Raw genomic sequence first — 26,133 nt, 5'->3', positions numbered from 1 at the left:
GTTAAATATGTGCCATGACAGGGGTTTGAGCCCATATTTGTGATTAAAAAACTGTACTTCCAACTAATACACAGTGTTAAGCGGCTGATAAAGGACTGAATAAAGAATTAGCTTAGTTCCTACTACAGGCGCCAAGAGAGACTCCCAAAAGATCACTTGTTATGCACTTAATTATGTGCCCCGCAAAATGAGTTTTTCCATTTCATTTCCCTGACAACATACAGTGGGTGATTTGCTGCCTGCTGAGTTATAGCGTCAAGAGAACAAATACTGCTTTTGTGTTACCAGCCTCAAAAGCTGGACCTTCACCTGGCAAGTCATCCTGCCGTGCAGAGGAAGCTTCAGAGTCACACACCGAGTTGCTTTCTTTCCTCAATCAAGGAGGATCTGGTTCGATTACACTGAAATTTTAACTTTAATGCAGTACTGTACACTATGTTTGTTGTCCAGCACAACTTGACACTGATTCACAGAAATGGAAAGCCTTGAGTGCTGCTGCACTTTTAAAATTGGCGATAGATATAAAATTAAATAAAACTCAAATTGGCTGCAGCTTTGTGAGGTTTTCAGTAGTACACAGCGGTGCTTTGAGCTGAATGCTAACATCAGAATGCTAACATGCGTGGGAGAAATGTTAACCATCTTACCATCTTAGTTTAACATGGTTTCATGTTTACATTTGCTCCCTAGCACTAAACACTAATGCGACATCATTCTTTTTGAAACGTTAGCCTGATGATCATCAAGGTCATTAGGGTTGATCCTCTGGGGACCATGGATATCTGTATGTTTGTGCCAATCCGTCCAATAGAGACGTTTCACAAAAAGCCTGAAATATTAACCTGCTGGTGGCTCTGGGGGGAAAAGGTCAGGGGATCACCACAGTCAGGAGGATTGATCCTCTTCATCCAACAGCTGAGATATTTTCCGTCTGGACCAAAGTAGTGGACTGAAATCCTGTCAACAAAACTGGACAACACAACTACTCTCAGGCGTCGGCTTGGGAGGCAGATAGGCCTCAGCACAGTTCGGTGTTTTCAGTGATAAAAATGACAATTACAGATGCATCTGGTAAAATGCAAGCACAAAATATATAATTGAAGCTCCTTTGTGAAACACTGACAGCCACAGAATACTTCTCCAGCAACACAAAAATATCATGTGAAAACACCCGACAGATAGTTGCAATAGTGACAAATTTACAAAACAAACATTCATCATCAGTGGGATTTTCCTTCTAATTCAAGAGCTGCATCTTTGATTTACAAATAACACAACATCCACTTTCAATCATTTAATAAAAGCTTGGATATAAGACCTTTTTTTTCTTTTGTTTTTCTTTCTTTTCTTTTTTTTACAGCAAGTGTTCAGTTGTTTTGATGGGAAATCCATTTTCTGATCCAACTGCAGTGAGACTGAATAAGCCCACAACTCTTTTCAAGGCATTTTTCAGACATTCAACGTTCACCGACAGTTTGGATCAGATACAAACAACAACAGTGCGCTGGTTTAGGGGCCAACTCACCATGACTATACTCTTCATCTCCTTTCACTGTAGTTGCCAGAAACACATTTACAAATATATAGATAGCTTTTTTTTATATCTCAAATATTTATATAAATAGAAGTTGATTAAAGATCTGGGCATTATGACAAAGTGCAAAAAAAGGAGGGGGGGGGGGGTTTAAAAAAGGAAACTGTTAATACCTCCAGCAAATAAAACGACACACGACTGCTCTGAAATCAACATCCATGAGCTTTTGTCTGAATTTAAGCTGCAAAAGACTGTAAATTGCTGTTCCTATAAACAGTAAGTCAGGGTGGCATTTCCCAAAAACATCTTAGCGCTAAGATCGCCATCTTTGATCTGTAGATACACGTGAGAGGAGCAGGGGGGGAACGTCTCGCATGAACATACAGTCTCACCTCAACTATGATTTTCAGTCATTAAACCCAGATAAAATATCTACACAATGGTACATCTGTTGGTATGCTGCCTTGAACAGAGGAAAAGAGAAAAGATTTGCCTATTCTGTAGTTGCTGCATTGTTACCCAGTTGACTGATAAACCACGTGTATCTTCAGTGAAATAAAGACCACCAGGCTCGTATCACCAAACTGATCTAAGAGCTATTAGACGATCTCACGCACTGATGAATAAAGTGTCATCATGGGAAGCACTTGGGGAAAAGCACAACACAAATACAGCTGATTATGTACAATTCATTCATCATTAGTGCTTAGATGCTTCTGAGACAAAAGAATAATAATAAAATAAAATAAAAAAACCCCAACAAATTCTAGATGTTATTTCCACTGAAGCAGTTGACAAGTACCAGGTGGGAGCGTCGCTCACAGCTTCACTCTGCCATCAAGCAAATCAAAATGCTTTCAGTTACTTTAGCTTTATCAGCAACACGAGACGAAGAGACAAGGTACTTTTCAGACGTTTTGAAGGCTTGCACCATTTGTTCTGTGACACATTATGGCATCCACGACACCAATTTAAGCAATCGCCTCGCATTTAATGAATTTAACATTTTCCTTGCGTAGACACAATATGACATCCTCAGTTAAATCTCATCATGTACGATACGTGTCACTCTGGAGGCTGTCGTGGCGAGCGTGAATATTCCCACAAAACTTCAGCGTCGTCTCTTCAGTCAGCGCTTGTTTTGGACGCCTGATGCTGCATGGGTGCATCTAGCAGATTTTTAAAAGGCATTACAGGCTCACAGGAATGGCTGTGCTGAATTTTCAGTGCAGTGAACTGCTGAGCCACCCGAGGGGACCTGGCACCAAGCTTGGTGGGTGCAGCTGACAAGTAAATGAATGCATTTTGACCTGGCTTTGATTTTACACACACAACAACCAATTATAATCGCACTGAGACTAGACCAATCGGCCTGGGAAGATAAAAACAGCTTAAGAATATAGCTATAATCTTGAGCATTGGAAGAAGTATGAAAAAGGGTGGAACCACAGGCAAACAGGAATGTGGGGCCCTTTATATGAAAATACTCACCAGGACCTGGTTTCACAAACATCAACCTGTGTTCATTAGCGTGAGCCAAACCAGCGAGTGACCAGAAATGTGAAGAAATACTGGTATTGAAACATGACTGTCAACAGACACTTTGGAGCATCACCTCTTCAGTTTGACGAGATTGAAAGTCGAATGAGATTTAAGTACTGAGGTCAAGTGATGACACGAGCCATCTCCACGGCAACGGAGTAAACTCCATCTGCTGATGAAGGCTCTGACCCGATTTCAAACTACATACTAATTCTGTGCAGGTTTTGAGTATGTAGTGTGTTCACATTGGAAAAGTGTGACTCAAAGTGGATTCAAAAAAAGCCAGCAGGCACTGAAAACAAAAACGAGCTGCTCATTGCTGCAAAAAAATGTACAGAAACTCACAATCACTATTAAATATTTGGAAAAAATATTTTGCTTCCTTGCTTTCCTGCTTGTTTCCTGAATCTGTTCTGTCAGTAGCTTTATAAAGCTGCAGTCTGACTGCAGTGACAGACACCTGACAGCCGTATATGGTATCATTTACTGTTTCCTTGTACAACTGATTCCAAAACGCAAATAAAAACAGAATGCAATAATTTTCCAAATGAAAGGTTTTGCAAAGTGTTCCATCCTCACTTGTGAGCGACTGAGCCTTTCCAGGATGCTCCTTTCATACCCAATCATGATACTATCACCTGTTACCAATCAACCTGTTTACCTGTGGAATGTTCCAAACAGGTGTTTTTGGAGCGTTCCACATCTTTCCCAGTCTTTTGTTGCTCCTGTCCCAATTTGTTTGAAACGTGTTGCTGCATCAAATTCAGAATAAGCTGGTATTTACAAAAAAAATCAATGAAGTTGATGAGGCAAAACAAATACTTTTTTTATATGTCAATATATGTTAATGATGATTAGCAAATGATCACTTTCTGCTTTACTTATGCTTTACACAGCATTTACACACCTTTTTTGGAATCAGCTGTAAACTAAAAACAGTATACTGTAATGATTAGTACATAGTACATACTGTACTATAATCAGTGACGTTTATGGAGCTGGGACACAGCATGCAAACTGTGGTTGAAAGCCTTGAGTTAAGATATTTTTTCAGGCAACATAACTAGCTAGACTTGACTACAATTAGTTATTAGACCTAAAATAAAGTAATTTTTAGAATTGACCACAGGCCGAAATACACAGCAGCCACAGTCCATGCTTTGTGTTTGAGTATTAATTAGTATACAATTTAAAATTTGCTAATGAACACAGTCTTGAAGATTTGAGAAGCCAGGCCAATCTCACCAATATCATTCAACACAGACCAAGGAGGAGGGCACAAACACTTCCTCTCTGTAGCAAAGTAAAAGGGGAAATTATTAATAAATACAAAAATAACAGATATGTACACATTTTCAACAATATGAACTCCTCATAATACTTTCAACATTTCTTCAAAATGCCATAGAAATTATTTTTTGCTCAAAAAGTCTCTGTAGCTCAAACCTCAACGGTCAGTTAGAAAATCCTTTAAGATCCATAAATTATTATACAAAAAAGAAGAAAAAAGATCCAACACCGTAGTAATAATTCCTTTTTGGATGCAAGTCCTGACAAACAAACATGGGTTTGTGTTTCTTGCAACATTTAAAACCAGAACAAGAAAAAAAACAATCAAACTGAAATCGGATATCTTCCTATGTTGAAATACAATGCATTGACGCTGCGTCGTTGGTAACACAGGCTTTTCTTTTCCTTCCCTTGAGTGAACAGATCCTCGTGTGGCACTGCTGGAGACTGCTCTGGAGTCAGTGAGGAGGGAAGCAATGGAAAGCGAGGGCAGTAAGTGCACTTTGAGCACGGGCATGCTGGGATGGACAGGGAGAGAGGGGGAGAAAGGAAAAAAAGAGGGCTGTGAAGATGGAGACTAAGTTGTTTGATATGAAGAAAGATGGACAGAAATATAGAAAAGGGACAAGGTTGAAAGAGGAGGAAAAAGCTGGATAAAACCCAACTACAGCTGCTGTTGTCTCTTCCATCTTTGAGGAAAAGCTCAATTTAAGAGAAAGAGAGAATAAGGAGTAATGGCGGGGGTGGTACAGCAGAAGGCTGAGTCCTACAGTAGTCGTGTCAGTAGGTCCTTCAACCATCTAACTTCCAAAAACAATCACAGACCTCTTCCCCTCTCAGCTGACCGGACACAGCAACCAGGAACACGGTCAACAATCACAACATGAACTCTGGTTGTTCACAAAAACTTGTCTCCCCAGGAGCTGTACAGTGGCGCTGTTATTAATTGCCTTGAAAACTTTGCGAGGCAAATTCCCTTTTCAGAGGGCGAGTTTTTCGGATTCCACTGCCTTGTTCTGAAAAGGCCGCGGCCACAGTGATGCACGGCGGCTTTCCATCAAAATGCTCCATAATTAGAGGTGGAGAGTAGGAAGTGACTACCGGCCAACTGTGTGGGCTCCAGAGTCACAGCGGGTGAACTGAACTGTCATTGGGTAAATAGGGGTGACATCGCCGAGACGAGGCAGCCTGATTGGTGCCGTCAGTGGAAGAGTGGTGAGGTCAAAGGTCACAAACGGTAGTGGCCTGCACAGCTGCCCAACATTCAGTCTGTGAAACTGGTTTCTGTCAGTGATGTAACTTGGCCTGTGGGGAGAGAGAGACAGAGGCTTATTAACTGTAATTTATTATTGATTCAATAATGACTTTTTTTACTGTTTGTGAAGCAACTTTTTGCTTTTAATTAATCACAGCATTCTTATCCCTGTTTTTATGCATCTTTATCTTATTTTTACTATTACTAAGGGTTTTATTTTCCATTAATTTTCAATGATGTTCATTCTATGTCTTCTTTCTGTGAAGCACTTGGTGCATGTAATTTCTTTGATGTAAAGCATTTTGAGCTGAATTTCATCTGTTATTATTATAAAACTTAGCAGTGAGCAACAAATTGAATATGCCATTAAACTACCTTTTCCCACCAAAATCATGACTGAATATAAGGCTGTTGGTGACTCCGGTGTTTGTAGCACTGTGATTTCAGCGTTATATCTGTTATAACGCAGACTGCTAAAAGTTACCAAGGCTAAAAGTCTACAGCCACACAAGCAGCTATGGGAAGCAGCTGTGATTTGAGTGATGTATGAATGTCAGCATACAAACATGCTAACAATGATGATGTTAACATGCTGATGCCAGGGGTGGAAAGTAACTATGTATACTGACTCAAGTACTGTCATTCATTTTCTGCTACTTTATACTTCTATTCCACTACTAATCAGAGGAAAATATGACACTTGTCCCTCCACTTCAGGCCAAGATAAGATGAGACTTCATTTATCCCCAGGGGTAAGGCAATATACAGATTAAAGTAATCAAACTTAGCCTCACCTTTACCAGCTGCAACATTAAAGTGATGTCCTGTACACATGACTGCATCTGTAATTATAATCCAACAGTGTGCATTATCCTGAAACGGGCCATTTCTGCATAGTGAGTACTTTAATTTTGGCACTTGAATTAAAGGTTGATGTTAATAGTTCTGTACTTTTCCTTAAGCAAAATTTTTAACGGAGGACTTGTGTTGTGTGGCTGAGGCTTTCATTGGTTTTGCAGGTACTTGGTCATAAATCAAAGTATTGGTCAGAGTAAAATTTTGACCTGATGGTGGCGCCAGAGGGGGGAGCCAGAGTCAAGGAATCACCAAAGCCAGTAGGATTCATCCTCTGAGGACCGTGAATGCCTGAACCAAATTTCATAACAATGTCTGACTGACCTTTACTTTAGTGACTAGATGTTGCTAGTATGGCTAAAAATGGCAGGTCATGCAATGACAGCTGAGTTATCTCCATGACAACCGGGCAAACTCTGGAGCTTGTAAGCACATTAGATGTGCTTAAAAGCTCAATGAAAAGCCAGAAAGAGGATGTTAAGAATTTTTTTGTCAGATAGAAAATTTGTTTTTAGTTGCCTTTGCTGTTGATTATTCCAAGCTACAGAAATGAACGTGGTGCACATATAGACTTTCAGATGACCATGAGGTTGGTTTGACAATACAGAATTGAGCACATCAAATCATACACATACACAATCGTGTACAATAAAGAGATGTAACATTGACCTGTCTCGGGGACTCGGGCCCCGAAGCCAGTATTCCTCCGCTGTCGCTCCTATTCCCAAAGAGGCTCTCCAACTCGCCCGGCCTGCTCAGCTTGCTGCCCTTCCCTCTGTAAGAGCTGGGACTCCTCCTCTTCCTCCCCTCCGCTCCACCCCCGTAAGCCAAGGGTCCAGAGGGGGGAGCCAGGGGCTGATGGGGGGCAGAGGCAGGCTCCCTGTTGGGCGAGTACGGTATACTGGTCGTGCCAAGTTCACGACTGGAGCAGACCAGAAGAGGAGGAAAACTGCCATTAATTACATACAATAACTATCATTGTACAGTAGGTCTATTTGAAATGATATAAAATTATCTGAGCAGATTTTACAGTGCTGTGTATTTTAGAAGAAAACACCTGTCATCACAGCCTCTGCACTGCTGGCACTGTCCTCTCTGTTTACACACTGTGCTACTTTTAATGAATCGCCCTCTCATGTGTTTCTCTACGTACTACGTTGTGCAGAGCTGAGCCTGCATTGTGTTTGCAGCCCTGGCGACGATCAAAATTTCCTTTGTTAGACCAATAAAGACAATAGCGTTTCATTTGAGGGCATTATGTCGAACATATTTAGCTGATGCATTTCTGTGGAGGGACTTCTAATGAGTGAACACATCCTCTCCAGCATCTTCTTAAGAACAGAAACTTGGCAGAAGAGCAAACTGTCACCTTCTGGAGAACAGTGAATCTTTAATAGCGACATTCAATCCTTCATACAAAGATCAAAACCACAGTTTTAGCAAGCTTTTAAAATCACAGAAGTTTTTGTAAGTTTGAAACAGCCCTATACCCACCTGTTCTGTGAGTTGTGGCTTTGAGACCCATCGGCTCTGGATAGCCAGTCCTCTCCGCCGCTCCAAAGCCCGCTTCCCCCATGTCCAAGCCCCTTTTTCCGAGCAGGGGTTGCTGCTGCCGCCCCTGAACCTTGTAATGTTGGATGATAGCTGCTGCCGTTCCTCTTGTGATTATCCACAGTCGGAAACAAGGAAGAAGAAAAGGATGATGATGAGGAGGAGGAGGAGTAAGAAGAGTTTTTTCTCTTCTTAGCTCCCACTGCTGAGTCCTCCACGTCTTTGGATGGGCGACTGGCTTTATGCGTGCCGTTACGGGCTTTACCCAGTGCGGAAACTGGGGCGACAAGCTGCGCAGCGTCTCGAATGCTGAACATCCCGGCCATGGATGCGGACTGAGGAAATGTGGCAGTGTAGGAGAGGGAGTTGGAGGGGGAGGAGAGGAGAGGAGAAGTGACGGAGGTGGGAGAGGGAGTCTGTCGTGAAGTGATGGGGGAGGTACCAGAGGAGGAGATGCTCTCACAGGCCAGAGGCACCTTCCTGAAACACGAAGATGATCTTTAAAATGAGAAATGCCCCAACAGAAACAGCTGACTGAATACAGACTCAGAGTACTTAAACTTAAGTACTAATCAATAAGTTGTATTTTACTGAACAATGGTTTTTCTATGTTTTCATGAATTGGGAAATTTAATATGATTTTCTTGAGCCAATCCTTCATCTTTAACCCTGTAGTTACTGTTGCTCCTTCCATGATTTGCGTGCATTGTGCAATGCAATGTGCATTTACATTATCATTTTTATGAGAAAAAGCTCTTCCAAATAAAACAAAAAACAGTTTGCATGAGTGCACACTCACCTCCACATCTGTGCATTAAGGTGTTTCTCCACCATGTTCTGCAGCGCCAGCCTCATCCTGTCCCATCGCCTGTCGAACACATAGTGGCCCCGTCCCATGAGCCTGCTGCTGAATACGCAGCACTGAAGAGAGGAGGGAGAGGGAGGGCAATAAGGTGAGGCAAGGAGAAAGAAGACGGGAAGATGGTGAAGAGGAGAATGCATATGAGACAGAGGTACGAGTCATAAAAGAGAAAAAGACAGGCAGAGGAATGAAGAGGATTCAGAGGAAAACAATAAAAACAGAGTGAAAGAGAGAAAAAGAGGGAGGAAGTAAGAGGTGGTTAGACAGAGTGGGATGTGGAGTGAAAGAGGCATCGAATGACAGAAAGATGAGATAGATGTAAAAGAGCAGATGGCCATGAGAGAACAGAGAGGAGACGAATACCTAATTAACACTGACTGATATGAAAGATGATCACAAGCAAAACTCAAATATAGTCAAGAACTTAACAAGTTCAGACATCTTAAAAAAAAAAAAAGAAAAAGGAAAGCCAGCCACCCTAACCCTAACCACTACCAAATCAATGTGGCTTTTTAGCTTCTGACAGAAGACTGGACTATCTATCTTTTGAGAGTAGGCAGCTTAAAACTTTTATTGCGACTGGTTTAGTGACAATATACAGTATAATGTACAATCTAATTAGACAGGAAATGATTCATGTGTCCTTCCTGTGATCACATTTTTCCGTCTACACCCAGATTCTGAACAACAACAATTTCTCTGTTCATCCTGTTTTCAGGTGGAGGGTATATTTATGCACAAGGTGGCAGGACAGTTTGTTAAACAATGTTGTCCTCACACTGCGGAAAGTATTTAAATGTAAGTGACACCAGCTTCTTGCATAAAAAAAAACCCTACACACATCTTGGCCATGTTTTAAACTGCTCAGTCCACACAATGACATCTTAATCGCAAACAAGACTTGCCTTTTTTTTGCACTGAAAACACTCAATAAGAATTCAACCGGAGTCTGAACACTAACAATAGTAATTCCTCTAAATGTCATACAAAATTAGACCTGCAGGGTAAGAATGGGAAATATTGCCTCAAGGCTATGGACTATAAAAATGTCTGAGTGCAGCATTAGTAGTGATAGTATTTACCCCTAAAGGCTGTGGGTGGTGATTGGAGCAGTGAAAGGCAGGTCTGTCAGTGTCCTCTGGAGTCTCTGCATCTCCCTCATCACTAGAGAGTCGACCTCCGTCTCCTGCTGCCATCACCCAACTGTGGGGGGACGGCTCTGGGTTAGGGGCTGGGGCTGGGGGCACAGGACTGGAAGTGCCGGTGGTGGAGCCTGGAACCCTGGAGTGGACGTGTTAAAAAAAGAGAAGGGTGAATAAAAGTAAAATAAAGTCACGGTGGGGAAGGAGAAGAAGAAATGGAGATGGAAGCAGTGAAAGAAGAAGAAGGAAAAGGGGAAGGGGAAGAAAGCAGGATTGAGGAACAAAGTGGACAAGGGAGGAGATGGGAAAAACCAGAAGACAGAAAGGTCAGAACAGATAAAGACAAAAGCTTATGTCATTTCTGCACTTAAATGTTTGCTACAGTGAGAACCCCCCCCCCCCCGCCTTACTTTTTCAAACAGGGGATCATATTCTAAACAGAAAGATGAAATGAGTTCCTCGTCACACTCTCACTAGAGAAGACTTGATGTTTTTTGACTATGGTTTCTCTTAACTTATACTCTTGTTTACGGCACCCCCTGGTGGATAAACATGACCAGACAAGGATTTCCCATGCATCTGTCCGGGTCCGTAAAACTGCACACCGTGTGTGATGTGAAAAAGCTTTAAATCTCATCTTTAAGGAAAAGTAAAAATAAAGTTTTGAAACATGACATGCAAAAGTAACTAATTACTAAACTACAAAAGTAAAAGTCTTAAATCTTTGGGTATATTGTGTGCAAAAACATTTAAAACAAAAAAGTAAATATTGCTTCAATACATAAAAAAGGGAGAAGGCTTGTTCAGGAAATGTTGCTTTTCCTTAAGAGTACAGATTAAAATTGAAAACAGAATTTTAAAAAATGTTAGAAGAAATACATTTTTTGACTGACACAATATTTTTCAAAAAACTGAATCTTCATTTTAAAGACTGACTTGACCTTGAGATCTTACAATTAATATAAAGTAAAAGTCAACACATAAGGAATCAAATAGTAGCTGTAATATTTTTAATCTTATATGCAACCAAACATCTAATTGTGATGTGAAGTACAACAAAATTTTCAGCATTGATATATTTTACTCTCTGGATTTATAAGATGTGAAATTTACTTCTTTGTAAATGAAGTTTTGCAACCAAAACATCTGGACACAAAGATACTTTACAGGATTAGACACTGGGATCATGTGACTGACAAAACATAATCTGATTGGACAGAGCAGATAGATCCTCTGTCGTCTGAATGTTCAGAAATTGTCATTATTAGTTTTGATATTTTTTGGTGTCATTTGGGAAGCCTGGTTTTAGATTTCATTTTTCAGATTTGAGAAAATATCAACTTGAAATTTAATTATTATTATTTTTTTATTTGAACTTGAATTTTCTGAATGTGTCTAAAGGCATACTTATTGTACCTATTAAAATATCCTACTGGAATTTATACTTGAACTGTGTGTGCGTGTTTGTGTGTCCACCGTCCTACCTGGGTATGTGTGCATTTGCCAGCCGTAGCTTCAGCGTGGACAGGGGTCGTCCATTCGGGCAGTGAGGCTTGCTGGGACTTGCGGTCTCTTGTGACGTGATACTCTGGCTGCTGCCTTCCTTACCTCCCAGCGTCCCGTCCTTGTCTTTCTCCTTCTCCTTCACCCCCTCCTTCGGCCGCCCCTTGTGTTCGGCCAGGAGGATGTCAAAATGTTTCCTTCGGCCGGGGACGGCTCGGCGGTGGGTTAAGGAGTGAGTCTGTAGCAGCCAAAAAAAAAAAAAAAAAAAAGAAAAAACACAGAAAAGGTTAACAGCAATTTTATACTTGTCCTTTTGTGAGCTAATAAGCACGAAGCACCAAGACATATTAGGTTATTTCCAGGGAGACTTTGTTAATGAAAGTATTGATCTGTGAAGAATCCTGCGTAGCTCTAACATGCTTCTGCAGGGATAATGGTTGCACTCACAGGGGCTTGAATCATGGCTCTCTAGATTCAGGAAAGTTTCTATCATCACTGCACCATGCTGCTGTCCATGTCACACCAGACTAACATGGGCAAATATTGCCAGTGCATGGGGATCTTGTCTACCCTTCCAGCTACTCTGGAAGGTAACTAGCCATCAAACATTTGGTTTTCAAATAGTCCAAACAGAAGGAAAAATGTTTCCTGTACATTCCAATATGTTCATATTGAGAGCAGGGGCCTTTTCAAAAGGTTTAAGGCCTGGAAGGTGCATCGTTTATATGCAGAAATATCTATAACAACGTGATAAATCAGCAATTTAAAGGGCAACTTAACCAACTTTACACAAGGTTGAGTTTGCTATTACCCAGCGTGTGAAAGAGTTGTACCATGTTTTCTGAGTTTAAGAAGATAGTCTTGATGGTGTCACAGGGTTTGGGCTTTTAGACAACACATTTATAACAGAAAACTGATCGTGTGGAGTTTGAAAGATGTGGCTGTTTACCAGGCTGGATCTCATGAAAGACCCTATTCAACCGCATTGAGGGAATTGTTGGAATCCAGCCTTTCTGAAGCGTTTGCCATGCCCTGTTGCCTGATAATGATCAATCTTTGAAGTCGAGGACATTTTCAAAGAGTTTTTCTACATACACTCTTGAATTTTTACATGCATTTCCCAAACCAGCACTTAAGAGCAAGTGCTCTTCAGAGGAGGCTGAAATGCCTTTTTCAAAGGGTTTTTTTTGTTTTTTTGTTTTGGCTGTTTTAAGGCTTTATTATAACAGTGGAGAGATGATAGGAAAGGAAGAAGAGAGCGATGCAACAAAGGCCGGCTAGACTCAAACTTGTTGTGGCTCACAGTTGCAGCTCAACCCCTAAGCCATTGGAAGGTGCCCTGAATCCCCTTTGAAGTCACCTGGTGTATTTGACTGTCTGCAAGTCCATTATTCTTGGAATCTTTCTGTATGAAAACAAAGGTTAATGTACACTTCAGAGTCTACAGCTTTCGACTTGCTGCCTTTTGTGATTTCAGTTAGTGGGCGGAAGAAGCTTAAAAAAAGGTAACTTTGAGTGGTTCAGCTGTCGCTCAGGGCAGACATTACTCTTAAGTGTATATAAAATCAGGGATCAAGCAGTGACATTTCTTAAAGGATTCATGAATATGCATGTTGTTTAATGTAAAAGTCATTCTGTCATCATTTATGTAATAAATCTACTATATAAGCATAAGGAAAACAATATGCAGTGTGAAAATAAAAGATGTAAGACAAATGGAAGCTTTGGAAACTGCAAACAGAACATCAGGAAAGTGACATTTCAGCCTGAAGAGATGAATATTATATTAGCAAGGAAGCAAAAGAGGGTGATGACATCAGAGAGTGGGACAACTGTGCAAATCAAGTTTTCAATAAATGTTCTTTTGTGCATTTATTTTCTCATTTAAAGATCATTCTTAACTTAGCAGTAAACATCACTTAATAGAGAACATCAGTGGCCATGAAACATAGTTAATGAGTGCTCCTGCAGGTTCAGGAGCTTCTGAAGACACTCTTACCCTCCTATGAGGTGGTAGGACGTACTGAGAGCATCTTTAGTTACAAATGTTTCTGGGGAAACACCTCTTAAGCGTAAGAAGGTTCACAAGATGGATTTTACAATCATCAAAACCTTCGGATGCTTTTGGGAAGCAGGGCTCAGGTCCCTCCCTTCAAATTGTGGTTCTCATTGGGACTGCCAGTATAAATGAGATGTAGACATAATCATTCTCTTCCAACCACTCTAAAAAAGCATCAACATGCTAGCCTGATACATGTTTAATTACTTAATAACCAGTTTGAAGTGATTAGTAAAGCTTGCTAGAGGTAATTAAAGGGCAGTAAAATTGAGTTTTAGTGCTGAAAGATGTTGTAGCCTTATCCAACATCTATAATTACCTCATCAAGGGAAGTGTAGGCCCTATAATGCTTCAGCACTGTTATATGAGCTGGGAAATGGGAAGTGCAGGCGTATCACAGAGACAGGCAGGGCGGCAGACAGGGTCATAGCTGTGGTTGGAATCCTACAGTGGCGATGTTAGTGCACCCTTCAATATTATTACTCATAAACAAACAGAGCTGCTTTCCTGGACAGACGGCCTCTAATGGGAAGCAGGAAGTTGGGTCATTGTCTCCACCGAAATTGCACACAGGTGGGGAGAGTGAGTGATGGCGTGTTTGTGCGGGAGAGTGTCTGTATTCGTGTTACCTTGCAGGTGAGAGACCGCGTGCAGGGTCGTTTAGTCTCGGGGTCCTGGACTCCACAGTGCTTGTTGGGATCAAACACTCTCCCTGTGAAAAAACACACAGACACACACATACACACATTAGACTGGTACTACAGGCCATCATTTAGTTTTTCCTTCCATCCCTCCTTCAAGTTTCAAATCACATTTGCTGGGAGTGAGAGCCTCAGCTCGAGTGCACATTATTAATTTGTCTCTTTTGAGGCGGCAGTTCGCTCTCTGACATTTGTCTATTCACATATTCCTTTTTTCATTCAATCATACCGTTGTGGTCTCAGGCTACTGTTGTTTAATAGTACTATTCTGTATGACATTATTAGCAATCCCTCCAATTTCAAAAAGATAAACTGTACAGATCCTACAAGCTGTGACAAATCACTCTTGACAGGACGTACTGGCAGGCTGACAAGAGTCCACAGTCGGTGGCAGCCCAGGAAACTCTTTCCTGGTTTAATGAGTAGAATCTGAGGAGAGACTGCACTTGGTGATGAAATGTAAGCCTTAACTGTTAAGACTGTGCCAGCTTGCTGCCAAAATCTCTGATGTTTACTGTAAAGATCTCTTCTTATGTCAAAATGTTTTATGTGACAAAAATCCTCAGGTGTTCGACTTAAGCTGGAACATTCTTACACGGTGTTTTCTCAATCAGCTATTTATAATGAGTGTGCCGATTTTACATTTACAATATTTTCTGCCAAAGTTGGAAAGGTTAGGTCGAATCTGATCAAACCGCATCCAGGTAGCCCTGAAGAAGCAGATAAGCTCAACGTGAAATGCATAATAAATAAAACCTGACAATGTTTTTGAAGATGCATTGCTCTTTGTTCTGTAATTAATATTAAACATTATAAAGAAATGTTTTCTGGGGCTTTAAGGGTTGATCCGCCTGTTTTCCCCAAATGTGACATCTCAAAAGTCGTACACAGCAATAAATCCAAGCAAAAATGATTGCTTCATAGTATGCTTGTTGATAGCATGAAAGGAAAAGTTACAGTGCTTTAGCCCTCATTCCTACCAGATACGATAACATTTTACTCACATTTGATTGCCTGGATGTTGGGAGGTAGGTTACACTGCCACACACAGGTTTGTCCACTGTGATCACTGCTTCGGGTGCACACTTTGTGAATGTCATGTCTACTCACCCTCATATTTTCACTTTTATTTGACCTTTTCTCTTATTAGGTGTGTGTCCAATCACTTCAATCACTCAACTTTTATGCTAGATGGCGACACAGTCAAGACACTGACTCTGCATCAGCATATTAATGTTGCTGTTCTTTTTCATAGTTAAGATTGTCTGTCTGTCTAATGTTTATTGTGGTTATGTTAGCTGTCATGTATTGTCCACCAGTCAAGTGACATTAAGGTTGGGCCAGCATATATATGTTCCCCCCTTTCTTTAGTTACTGCAGGTCGAAGTCAGCCGTTGAACTGTTTCAGGCCCATTTTAGTTAACACTCGGTACTTTTTCATTTTCAGGGGATAAATAACTTTTTAAAAAACCCTGCGCCTTGACTCTGCCTGCTTGGTTCCTAACGTCCAATAAGGCTGTGACGAGAGCAATCATGCTGACCACACAGATTTTAAACATATCCTCACTTTTACCAATTTATCTCCTCTCTGAAGTAGCTCTGCCAAATCTAACTGATGTTTACGAGTGACTGTTTGGGCAATTACTTTTAACACTCACCTTCATTCTCTCTTTCAGAAGTGTTTTAGATAATATGGTTCCAGTAGACAGTAGTTTAAAACTCACTGATTACTGTTGCTTGCCATAAAGGACCCAGTTTTAAAGCTGCATCTTGTGCTGCTGTGAAATCCATTCATCTCAGCAATGAAACTGGTGAATCGACTGTTTTAACACGAATGAAGATCAGAAAACCAAAAATAAATTGTGAAACAAAATTTGGATTTTCTTTTTTACAAACATAAAAACTTTCTAAATGAATCACTTGATACTAGTAATTGCACAGTCTTTTTAGTCATGGGTCAAATGGTGCTTATCGGAACTAAGTAGTTGAAAGTGAAAGTGAGCAATGCTCAGAAATACAGAGAGACCTTTACTGCCCTACACAAACGCCGGCCAACAACAACCTCCGGTCAGCAGGTTATCTCCCACGGTGTTGCTGTCAGAGGGCTGTAATCTAGCGCTGGCCTTTCCTATAATCCCTGTAATCTTTTTGTGTTTGCAGTATGAGACAGTCCCAGTGGATATGGGCGGACAGACAAATAAATTCAAATGTACAACAGCAACAACCACCACAAACTCACACGCTCACCCGCAAATTCACACAAACTTAAAAAGGAAGTTGAAAGAGAGAGAGAGGAAGATGGGTTGGGTTAATGCAGACTGAAGGAAGGACGCTAATGAGAAAAGGAAACCAAACAACAAGAAAGCAGAACAAAATGAGTGAGAAACAAGATGCTGAGACAAAGCCAACAGAAAAGAGGAGACAGGAGTGTGTGAAAGAAGAAGAAATGATGGCAGACCAGGAGTGTGTGAGAAGAGGTCGAGGCAGGAGGTGGAGAGTGAGAGGATGAAAAAATATGTATAGACACACGCAGGAGGTGGGGGAAATCTCTCAAGAAGACAAGCAGCTTTTTGGCAGCGGGAGCTCGTGAATTAGAGGGTGTAAATCAGAGGCTTGGAGCACAGCGAGACTACAGCGCAAATGAAGAGAAAGAAGAGAGAAAGCAGGAGGGGAGGAAGAGGAAAAACTGGATCGAGAGACATGACACCAACAACCAGACCCTGTGGCATTCATCACAAATCTTTTGAACTTTTATTGCCGTGCCTGTGACATCTGCATGTGGCATCATGTTAATTCAAAATAAAAGGAGCTGAATGAGACAGAAAAAGAGAAAGACATTAGAAGCTATAGGGAGGTGTCTCTACCCTTTCCAAAGCACACAGTCTCACCCAACCACTGTCCTGTCTGCAGCCCAACAGGCTGGAAGCATTCCAGATGGAGATGGAGATGGTGAGAACATATGGATGTATGTTTATGTAGGAAAATGTGTAAAGCTTATGAGAGTAATTTAAGGAGCGAAGCCAGAAATATTTAACTCTTCCAGCATAGGAGTGTTTGTAGCTTTAGTTTTAGAATCAGTTTACTGACCTATATGTTGATGGATCATACTCATAAACCAGCCATGAAAACACAAGCAGGAGAGTGGTTAAATTATTAAATGTCCCTCTTTTCCACTGCACCCATTATTTAGCAGTGGAAGACTGTGGGTGCAGTGTGTCACTGTGAAACAAGAGAAAAAAAAATGCACGCATATTTTACCTGGATCAGCACAGGAAACATCTTAGGACTGACCTGAGAGTCTTTTCTGAGACCTGGAGGAAGTCTTAGTCCCGTTTTGGTGCTTCTTCTCCAATGGTGATGACGACAATGACGGCAGAGCGCCACCTCTGTGAGAGGGGGACGGTGACGGGGAGGGTTTCCGGTCCAACGGGGAAGGAGAAGGCGTGGATGACGGCCGTCTGTCCAGCGGAGAGCGCGCAGGGCTGGGCCGCCCGTCCAGAGAGGACGGAGATGTGGTGGAGCGCGGCGTGGATGGTCCGCTGGTGCTGCGGCCGTTCATGAGCTTCTCGCTGGACCGTTGGGAGGCTGGGGGAGTGAGGGACGCAGGTTTGAGGGAGGAGGGGGAGGGGGAGGAGGAAGAGGAACAGGAGGAGGTGAGGCGCACGTGTGATGCCGAGTCGGTGCGGTTAAGGCACGGCATCTTCTCCAGACTTACGACTGGAAGGGATACACTGGAGAGGAAAAGAGTGTTGTTAAAATATTGGATAACTAAAAATTTTGGGAGCAGCAAAATGAGCATTTTATGAAACTTTACAGCTCTTTAAAATGTTGCAGGGCTGTGAGTGAGCCAGCATATGAAATACAAAAGAAGAATGTGCCAACCACGTCTTGTTCCGTGCCCCCTTTGGTGGGTAGACAGCAAGCGGTGCCTTGCTGAAGCGGGAGTGGGGGTAATCTTTAGGGACCCTGAAGGCCAGCGTGTCCCCAGGACTGGGAGCCACGGCGGGGGCCACTGCAGGTGCTTTGGGCTTCATGGGGACCAGGGGGCTCCGGGAGGGCGCAGGGGAGATGTGGCGCTTCTCTGAAAACAGGTCAAGACAGAAGCGGAGACAATGATCTTACGGGTAAGGTCACACAGATGGATGACATGACAACCACAAGAACACACACTCAGATCAAGACACACTCCTACGTTGCACTGCTAGTGGGTACTTTTTTGGGATCTGGGTACTTTTTTTGGATCTGATTTGAATCTTATTAGCACCTTGGTTTAGTTCTGTGAGTAGTGCAGGGTGGTATTTACACCAACTCGTTTTTTGGGGTTTTTTTTTTTTTTTTACTCCGCTTAGGTGCCAGATGGCTGTGTTGTAACACAGGAGACAAATCTGTGCCAGAACCTTTCCAAAAGAATGAAGTATTTACAAATCAATTAAGTGTACTTTTCTCTAATTAGCAACTTGTCTGACACCATCTGAAGTGTCCTTGTGTGATAAAATCTGTTATCATGTGAAGCTCAAACAAGAGCAACAATTAAAAAATCCCTTTTGACCCAGATCTGATCAGAATACACAAGTGTAGGCACAGATAGAAACATGGAGGGGAATAAATCACAAGGCTGTAGGGGAAACAAGTAGGAGAGGAGAGGAGGTCACACTTACGGTTTTTGCTATGCATGTCTTTGTGGGAGAAGGGTGGGGAGGGAATGAGGGTGTGTGGTCCAGGACTGTCTGTCTCTCTCTGACTGTCTCACAGGGAAACTACACCCCAGCTACCTGAATGAAAACAGAGGGGTGAACATGTCATGAAAACAGAGAAAGGAGGTCGGGGAAAACACATAGTAAAAACAGTAGTTTGAATTGCTCACAATCAAATTCACGGTTCAAAACAGAGTTCATCTACTCTAACAGTTGGTTCAGGAGATAAATAACCAACATCTGCTAGATCTAGCAAGATTTAACTGATAGAGAAAACGGTGAAAAGCAGCTCTTATTTTTGGGATGAGATCGGCCCTTGTGGTTAGCTGAATTTCCTGTCTGCTGATTAGATGCAAATCTAAAACTGTAAAGAGCAATGAAATGATGAAAAATACCTAAAGACGACAGCTCAGGTAGAATACACTGACTGCTAAATTTAAAAGTTAATTACAGTGTGTGTATTTAAAAAAAAAAAGATAACTTGATAACAGTAGACTAATATGTAGGTATTTCTCAATCAGAAGATAACAGTGTCTGAGTCATGGATAATAACCTTAGAAACATGGACCAACATACTGTTGCAGATGAATAATGTAAATTCATGTACAATGATGAACGACTGAAACGACACAAGTATGCACTCATGGGCACAGGCACATCTGCTCACAATTACAAAGATTAACAGCAAATATACAAGTGTCCGCAAACATCTTTTCTCAGGCCCTGCCTTAAAATACTTGACAGAGAATATGACATGTGCAAGCCAAGGTCAAGCTAAAAAAAAAAAAACCTCCCTAATACAACAACACGCACACATCCTCACACAGTGATAGAAACAGAGACGCTATTAGTTCACCCCATCGAAGCCCCGCCTCAGCACCCTCAGACAGATCTTTGCACTCAACTCCCAATCAAGCGGTCGCATGCGAGCCCTAGAAAACAGTTCGCCTGCTGCTCGGCTCTGCTGGGAAGCTGAACTGGAGTTACATTCAGGTAATTTCGATTTCTATTTCTGTTTCGAACATGCTTCTCCCTCTCAAGGGCTTTGCTCTGGGTAAACACTGGGGGTGAAGGCCATTAGGGATGTGATGTACTCCACTGATGCAGCAGCTCAGACCCAACTGCTGGGAGAAGTTAAGTGGCAAGGCCACTGAGCACCACAGCCACTGAGCTCTGGGGTCCCACAGCCTAACCAAATGCCCTCAAACTTAAAGCAGAACAGAGTGTATAAATCCACAGATGCTGTACCTGTAGAGCCGGTTTATTAAGCAACGCAGCTTGTCTTATCCCGGCAGCACAACCCACTCCCTTGTAACTTATGCAAAATCACACTACATAGCCAAGAGCCTGGACCTGAACGCATCATCACACCCCCCAATCCTAACTGACAAAGCTAGTAGATTGACTAGTGGAAAACAAGCTCCTGACCAAGTAGCACTGATGATGATACTGTGTGTGTGTCACAATGTTGCACAAGTTGGTTAATGAGTGTAGTAGTAGTCTACTAACAGTAGCACGTTGGAGCAACCCGCAGAGCAAAGAGACAGAACGACCCAGTGTGTTTGCTTAGATTGCATGAGTGCACTTGAAAGTGTGCTGCAGGTGACTGAGGAAGAGTGTGTGTGTACAATGTGTGTGTAAAGTGTGTCTGTGTGGATATAAGAGATTAGCCATCACATGCATAAGTAAAACAGGTGTGTGTGGGGGTATGATACCACATTGCAAACTCTATACAGCACATGTATGTGTGTCTTTATATAGCCCAAGGTATGGGCTATATGTAGTTTGCATGCACAGTTGAGTGTATATGTCTCTGTGTGCAGTATGTATAAACAGCATGAGAATACTTTAAGAACATAATTTGTGTAAGTGGGAATATGAATGTGTGTGTGTGTGGCAGGTGTGTAAATAGGCCAGTGGAAGCAGAGGCAGCTGCATTCAGAGCAGCAGTATCAAAGTCCAGAGCCACATTCACAGGTATGCAGCTACAACAGTAACAATTTCACACATTCAATCACACATTATTTCACTTACTTTCACACGTTAAACACACACCATACAGTTCAATGAAGCTGCGCTGTAGGAACGGACTGGTGAATGTGTGCATGTGTGTGTGTGTGTGTCTATGGGGTGTTTTTATTTTATTTTCTGATTTCAGCAGCTTCTTATCTTTTGAGGCAAGGATAAGGTAAATAAAAAATCTGAAGAAGCATGATACCAAATGTGCCCTTGTGGTTTTTCGGCCAAACCAAATACAGCCTGTACCAGTGGCTTTGCAGGACCAACTCAAACTGCTATTCAGGCTCTGTTGCATGTTTTGTTTTCTTTGGATTACTGTTCATTGTTTTTATTCAGCACAAGAGCAAACATCTTTTTTTTAATATGTTCCAAGATGAAAAATTCCAAAAAAAGTAATTCTGTAAAATGGCAGAATAATGGTTCACGTATTGATTGGCTAACAACAGATTTATAACGTAAACCTGCGAGTGCAGTAAGAAAAAAATGAAATTGACAAATATTTTTCTCTTGTATTTTGTAACAGAACTCATCCTGTGAGTAAGGAGCCGGTTGGGAGCTAACTGTTCTGATTTACAATGCATGGAAGGCTGCCCAGGCAAGGTCACTAAGCCACTCGACCACAAGGGCACCCTCACTACTACGCTCCCCTGCCTGCCTGTCGTTATGGCAATGCTGAGAGCCCAGCTGGTTGCCGATTGGCTGAGAACTCATCATGTGGGTGGAGTCGACGCGTGATGAGGAAGCAGAGGCTCTGCTCAGCTCAGCTGGGTTTGTTTACGTTGAGAGAGGAGCAGGGGAGAGAGTGAGAGAGAAATAGATATGAGGAAATTAAGAAAAGCATCTATGAATATTCTCAGCAATTCAGGTTATTGAGAAGTATTGAGTCAAAGGCGGTGGTGTTGATAATGCTATATGTAACAAAGCAAAGGGGAAGGTCACCCATGATCCTCTACTCTACTGGTCCCAAGGGGGGCCTTAAGGACAGTTCAAGGCACCCTGCACCCATGACCTGTCCTTCCCTTTTAATATCATTTTCCCATACAAAAAACAAGGCAACATTTACATTAACCACATATTTACATTGTTACGCAACATATCACAATCAGAAGAAATAATAAATAATAAAATAACCACACTGAAAACCCTGAAATATACAGTTATGCTGCAGATAAGACCTCTCACAGTTGCAGGTTGTTATACTAAATAGTTAATAAAAACAGAATGCAATCAATAGCAAACAAACTGTGTTGACCATCAATAGTTTTACGAAGTGTTCCTGAGTGCATGTAGTAATATCCTTTATACAATCATGTATTTCACAAGGTGGAGAAACTCTTTCCCAGTCTTCTGTTACTCAGAATAAGCATATATTTACAACAATCAATGAAGGTGATGAGGCTAAACATTACATATATTGTAATTGAGTGTATGTTAAAAAGGATTTTGTTTTACTTATGTTTTACACAGGTTTTTTGGAAACAGGGTTGCACTGATGCACAGTAGAAGCTGCCGCTTTAATTGGCCTGAGCCTCAGCTAATGGTTCACACAACCAAGCCGCAATAACAATAAGGCAACAGTGGAATGAGCAACATCACCAGTAAACGAAACTAAGCAGCACTTCTGTGGTTAAGGGCAAAACTTTCCAACAGACAAACGACAACACCACAGCCCAGACACACACACGCACACACTGTTACACAACAGCAAACTCAGACACAGAAACATCGAGCAGCAACACTTTTTAAGTTAAGAGTGAAATGAAACTGAAAGGAAATGGATGATTTTTCTTTTTCCTTGCTTCGAGCTCAATTAACCCACCACTACAGAGAAAAGTTGGGAGGCGAGTAGAGAGTGGCAGACGTTCCCACCATCAGTAACAACATGACCCTTTCATCATGCGCTCGACTTATGCACACACAGCAGGCCACCAGCAGGGGAGACCGACTGAAAGAGTGGAGGGAAGGAGTCGTAGTAGATGAGAGAATTGGAGGGAAGACACTGAAATATCTTAACGCGGCATGGAGCGCTGATTCATCCAAAAACACAGCATCAAAAGCATGACTTACACACACTGAGACACAAACCAGATCATCAGTTGTGACTCTTGAATTCTCTAAAGCTTCTGATGTGAAACAAACTCAGACGGATCATACTAGTCCTTATAAAACACTTAAAATAAAGTGTCAATATTTTTCACAGATTGCTTGACAGAGTGCTCAAATCATCCATCTTCATTTGGAAAACATTCTAGTCTGTCCATAATAAGCTCTGGGGTTCACTCACAAGTATTAAAAACTGTTTCTTTGCACGTTTTCTCCTTTACAAGCTCATCGGAGAGAGCATGGTACGTACACTGCCAGTGTGAGGGATTTATTTGATATCCCACTGGGGCCACTTATGCTAAGAATATACATGCTTGCCTTACTCTAAGGAGATTTAAATAAACAAATCCACCAAACAGAACGAGTCTCTGATGTATAAAATACAGTATATATTAACCTTTTCGAACACAAGACGTGACACATATCTAACATCTATCCAGATCAGGACATAGCTTAAGTTGTCTCTTCCTCACACGCAGCAAAGCTTGAGCAGCAAACTGGGCATGTCTAACTCTGAACCACTGACCCCTGCGGCAGCCAACCCCCTCCTCCTCTGTGTGTGTTAGTGTGTGTTTGTGTCTGTGTGTATTACCAATGTTGAGGGGACGTAAATCTCTTTACGCAGTGACACTGAGGGACTCGCCTTCCTTATAGGGACAAAACACAAGTCCCCGTAATTTAATGTAATGTATATGTAAGGCACCAGCGCTCAATGCACAGGTAAAGCATGAAAGCAGATCCCACGTAGCATACCCACACCAAGGCAAACAAAAGGCCACTGCAATGAATAAAAATGCTTTGCAGGGTCACAACATTTAAAGCAGAATCCCCAGCAGGGAACAATAGCCCTATACTTGGACGGATATTATAGTGACATGATGGAAATGTGCAACAATGGGAGGAAATGCATAAAACATTAAGAATATCGTGACAGGGCCAGTTCCTAGAGGCAATCCACTCAGCGGAGGTCAGGAGGAGCGTTTGTCAGATCATGACACACAGTACTTGTGCGTATAATGCTTCAAATTTAGGAATGAAGTCAATGAATCAACTCAAGCGGCTGGACAGTTTGGCTTCTAGGTGACTGCACCACAGTTAAAATTAGTAGAAACACAAAAGCATATGATGAGACAAGATAAAAATGACTCAAACACACAACTTTTCTACTGGTCAGCGAGTGACTTGGCCTGCTGGTTTGCTTGTCATCATATTGTGCTCAGAGATAGATTTGTTTTATGGGGTGCTCCCAGGAGATTCCCACTCTTAAATGTGTGTGTGTCTGTGTGTATGTGCATGAGTGTGTTTTAGACCTGTTGTTGCCTAACTGCGTGCGTGTCAGCAAGTAAAAATGCTGCCAATAAGGGTGGGGGGGGGGGGCTGCAGGGGGCAGGAGCATGGACAAAACAACAGTGCCTGCCAGGAGTCTGTGTGTGTGTGTGTGTCTCTCACAATACCACTGACCTCTTTCTGCCGAGAAACAGAAAGTGAGAATGTGGGTGCATGCAACTCCACTGGCCTCTCTCCTCTCAGGGAGAAGTGTGTGTTCATTAAGCGTGACTGTGCCCCCCCTCCCCGCGCTCAAACAGACGGCTCAGGCTGGTGCACGTGCCGCCAACAGAAGGAAGCAGCAGCCCGCGGGCAGATGCGAGCGCGCTCAGTGGAGCCACAATCAAAAACAAACAAGAGGTAGACGGACAGGGCGGAGCGCCAATGAGAGCCGGGATCAACAAACAATACTGCCGGCTACTTTCTTTACATTTTTCTTTTTAAAAAAATCCAGACTTTTACTAACTCGAATTTAGATGCTAATACTTTTTCATGTTTAATGCAAGAAGGACAACTGATAGTGGGAGAGCAACAACTCAGCTAGATCATTAGGGTTTTTGCTGAAGATCACAGTTTCCATAGCAACAAATATTGCATTTTATGAAATGATGGTAAACCTACAGGTGTATACAGAGCAGTGTATATGCGTAGTGTATGTGTATTGGCTCCTAAAAGCATTGTTTAAGACTTGTCAACAACTTCCCCTGTACACTAAATTCACAACGCACAATACATTTTTCAATATTTTCCAATCCTGTATGAAAAAAGTCTGCAGCATTAAAATCAAACAGAGGAACATTTGCAGAGGTTTAACCAGTGCTGGCAAAGTATTCAGATCCCCTGCTTCAGTCAAAGTACTAATACCATACTGTGAAAGTACTACACTACAACTAATTAATACTACTGCTGCATTAATGTATATGTTGCATTTTACTACTAGAAATGCTTTAGGCTGGCTAATTTACTACTTTAAATACTACTGTTAGTTTAATATACAGTAATGCATCATATTCTGTAAGATCATCATTTTATATGAGAACCACCCTCTTGAAAAAACTTTTCGTGAGCTCAGAAAAACAGCCCTGTTTTCAGAGTTGTGTTGAAGCATTTTCCAGCTAATCCAAGAGGGTTTTTAAATAGTTTATTTATCTTAAGAAGTAGTTGAAGTTTCTCAACCCATAAAGGAACACTTAATCCTTCAGTTTATTACAAACACTGAGAATCACCACACTTGCAGATACATGGTTTTCACAGGGCATGAGGTATGAAAAACTGGAATCTGACAAGTAATCAGTAATTAAAGTTGTCACACAAATGTTATGGAGTGAAGAGTACAATATTTGCCTCTGAGATGTAGTGGAGTAGAAGTATTGCGTTATATAAAATGGGAATACTCAAATAAAGCACAAGCACCTCAAATTCGTCCATACATACGTACTTGAGTAAATGTCCTTAGTTACATTCCAGGACTGGTTTTAACACATGGATCAACCCTTCCTCCTGTCTTCCTTTTGCTTGTACATTTTTTAGTTTTGGAGCAGAAGAATATCAGTCTTCAAGGCATTACCTTAGGAGCAGAAATTCTCATAATTGGCTTTGTCCATATACTTACTTCTTGTGCACAACACTACATTGGGTCCATTATTCTGTAAATTATTTAGTGTTTTTCAGTTAGTGTCAGCCTGCTGAGTATTAAA

General features: G+C 41.7%; 1 protein-coding gene across 2 annotated transcripts in view; it reads right to left on the bottom strand.

The window, feature by feature from the left end:
• Positions 1 to 3,780: 3,780 nt before the first annotated feature.
• The window catches only part of atxn7l1 (ataxin 7-like 1), a 29,201-nt gene continuing 6,848 nt past the window's right edge, over positions 3,781 to 26,133 (bottom strand). The window contains exons 2-11 of one of the 2 annotated variants that reach the window (XM_041964291.1): positions 18,953 to 19,066; positions 18,177 to 18,375; positions 17,586 to 18,025; positions 14,223 to 14,305; positions 11,516 to 11,772; positions 9,972 to 10,170; positions 8,827 to 8,948; positions 7,971 to 8,507; positions 7,146 to 7,398; positions 3,781 to 5,671 (exon numbers count right to left, since the gene is read on the bottom strand). In XM_041964291.1, the coding sequence (XP_041820225.1) occupies positions 5,654 to 5,671; positions 7,146 to 7,398; positions 7,971 to 8,507; positions 8,827 to 8,948; positions 9,972 to 10,170; positions 11,516 to 11,772; positions 14,223 to 14,305; positions 17,586 to 18,025; positions 18,177 to 18,375; positions 18,953 to 18,968 (2,124 nt within the window). In that variant the 5' untranslated portion in view covers positions 18,969 to 19,066 and the 3' untranslated portion in view covers positions 3,781 to 5,653. The remainder of the gene's footprint in view (positions 5,672 to 7,145; positions 7,399 to 7,970; positions 8,508 to 8,826; positions 8,949 to 9,971; positions 10,171 to 11,515; positions 11,773 to 14,222; positions 14,306 to 17,585; positions 18,026 to 18,176; positions 18,376 to 18,952; positions 19,067 to 26,133) is intronic. The other variant, XM_041964292.1, reaches the window with a different exon arrangement.

Source organism: Chelmon rostratus, chromosome 22 (genome assembly GCF_017976325.1).
Source record: "Chelmon rostratus isolate fCheRos1 chromosome 22, fCheRos1.pri, whole genome shotgun sequence".
Lineage (NCBI taxonomy): Eukaryota > Metazoa > Chordata > Actinopteri > Chaetodontiformes > Chaetodontidae > Chelmon > Chelmon rostratus.
Note: the sequence above shows the minus strand (reverse complement) of the source record. Positions and strands in the feature narration are given on the sequence as shown.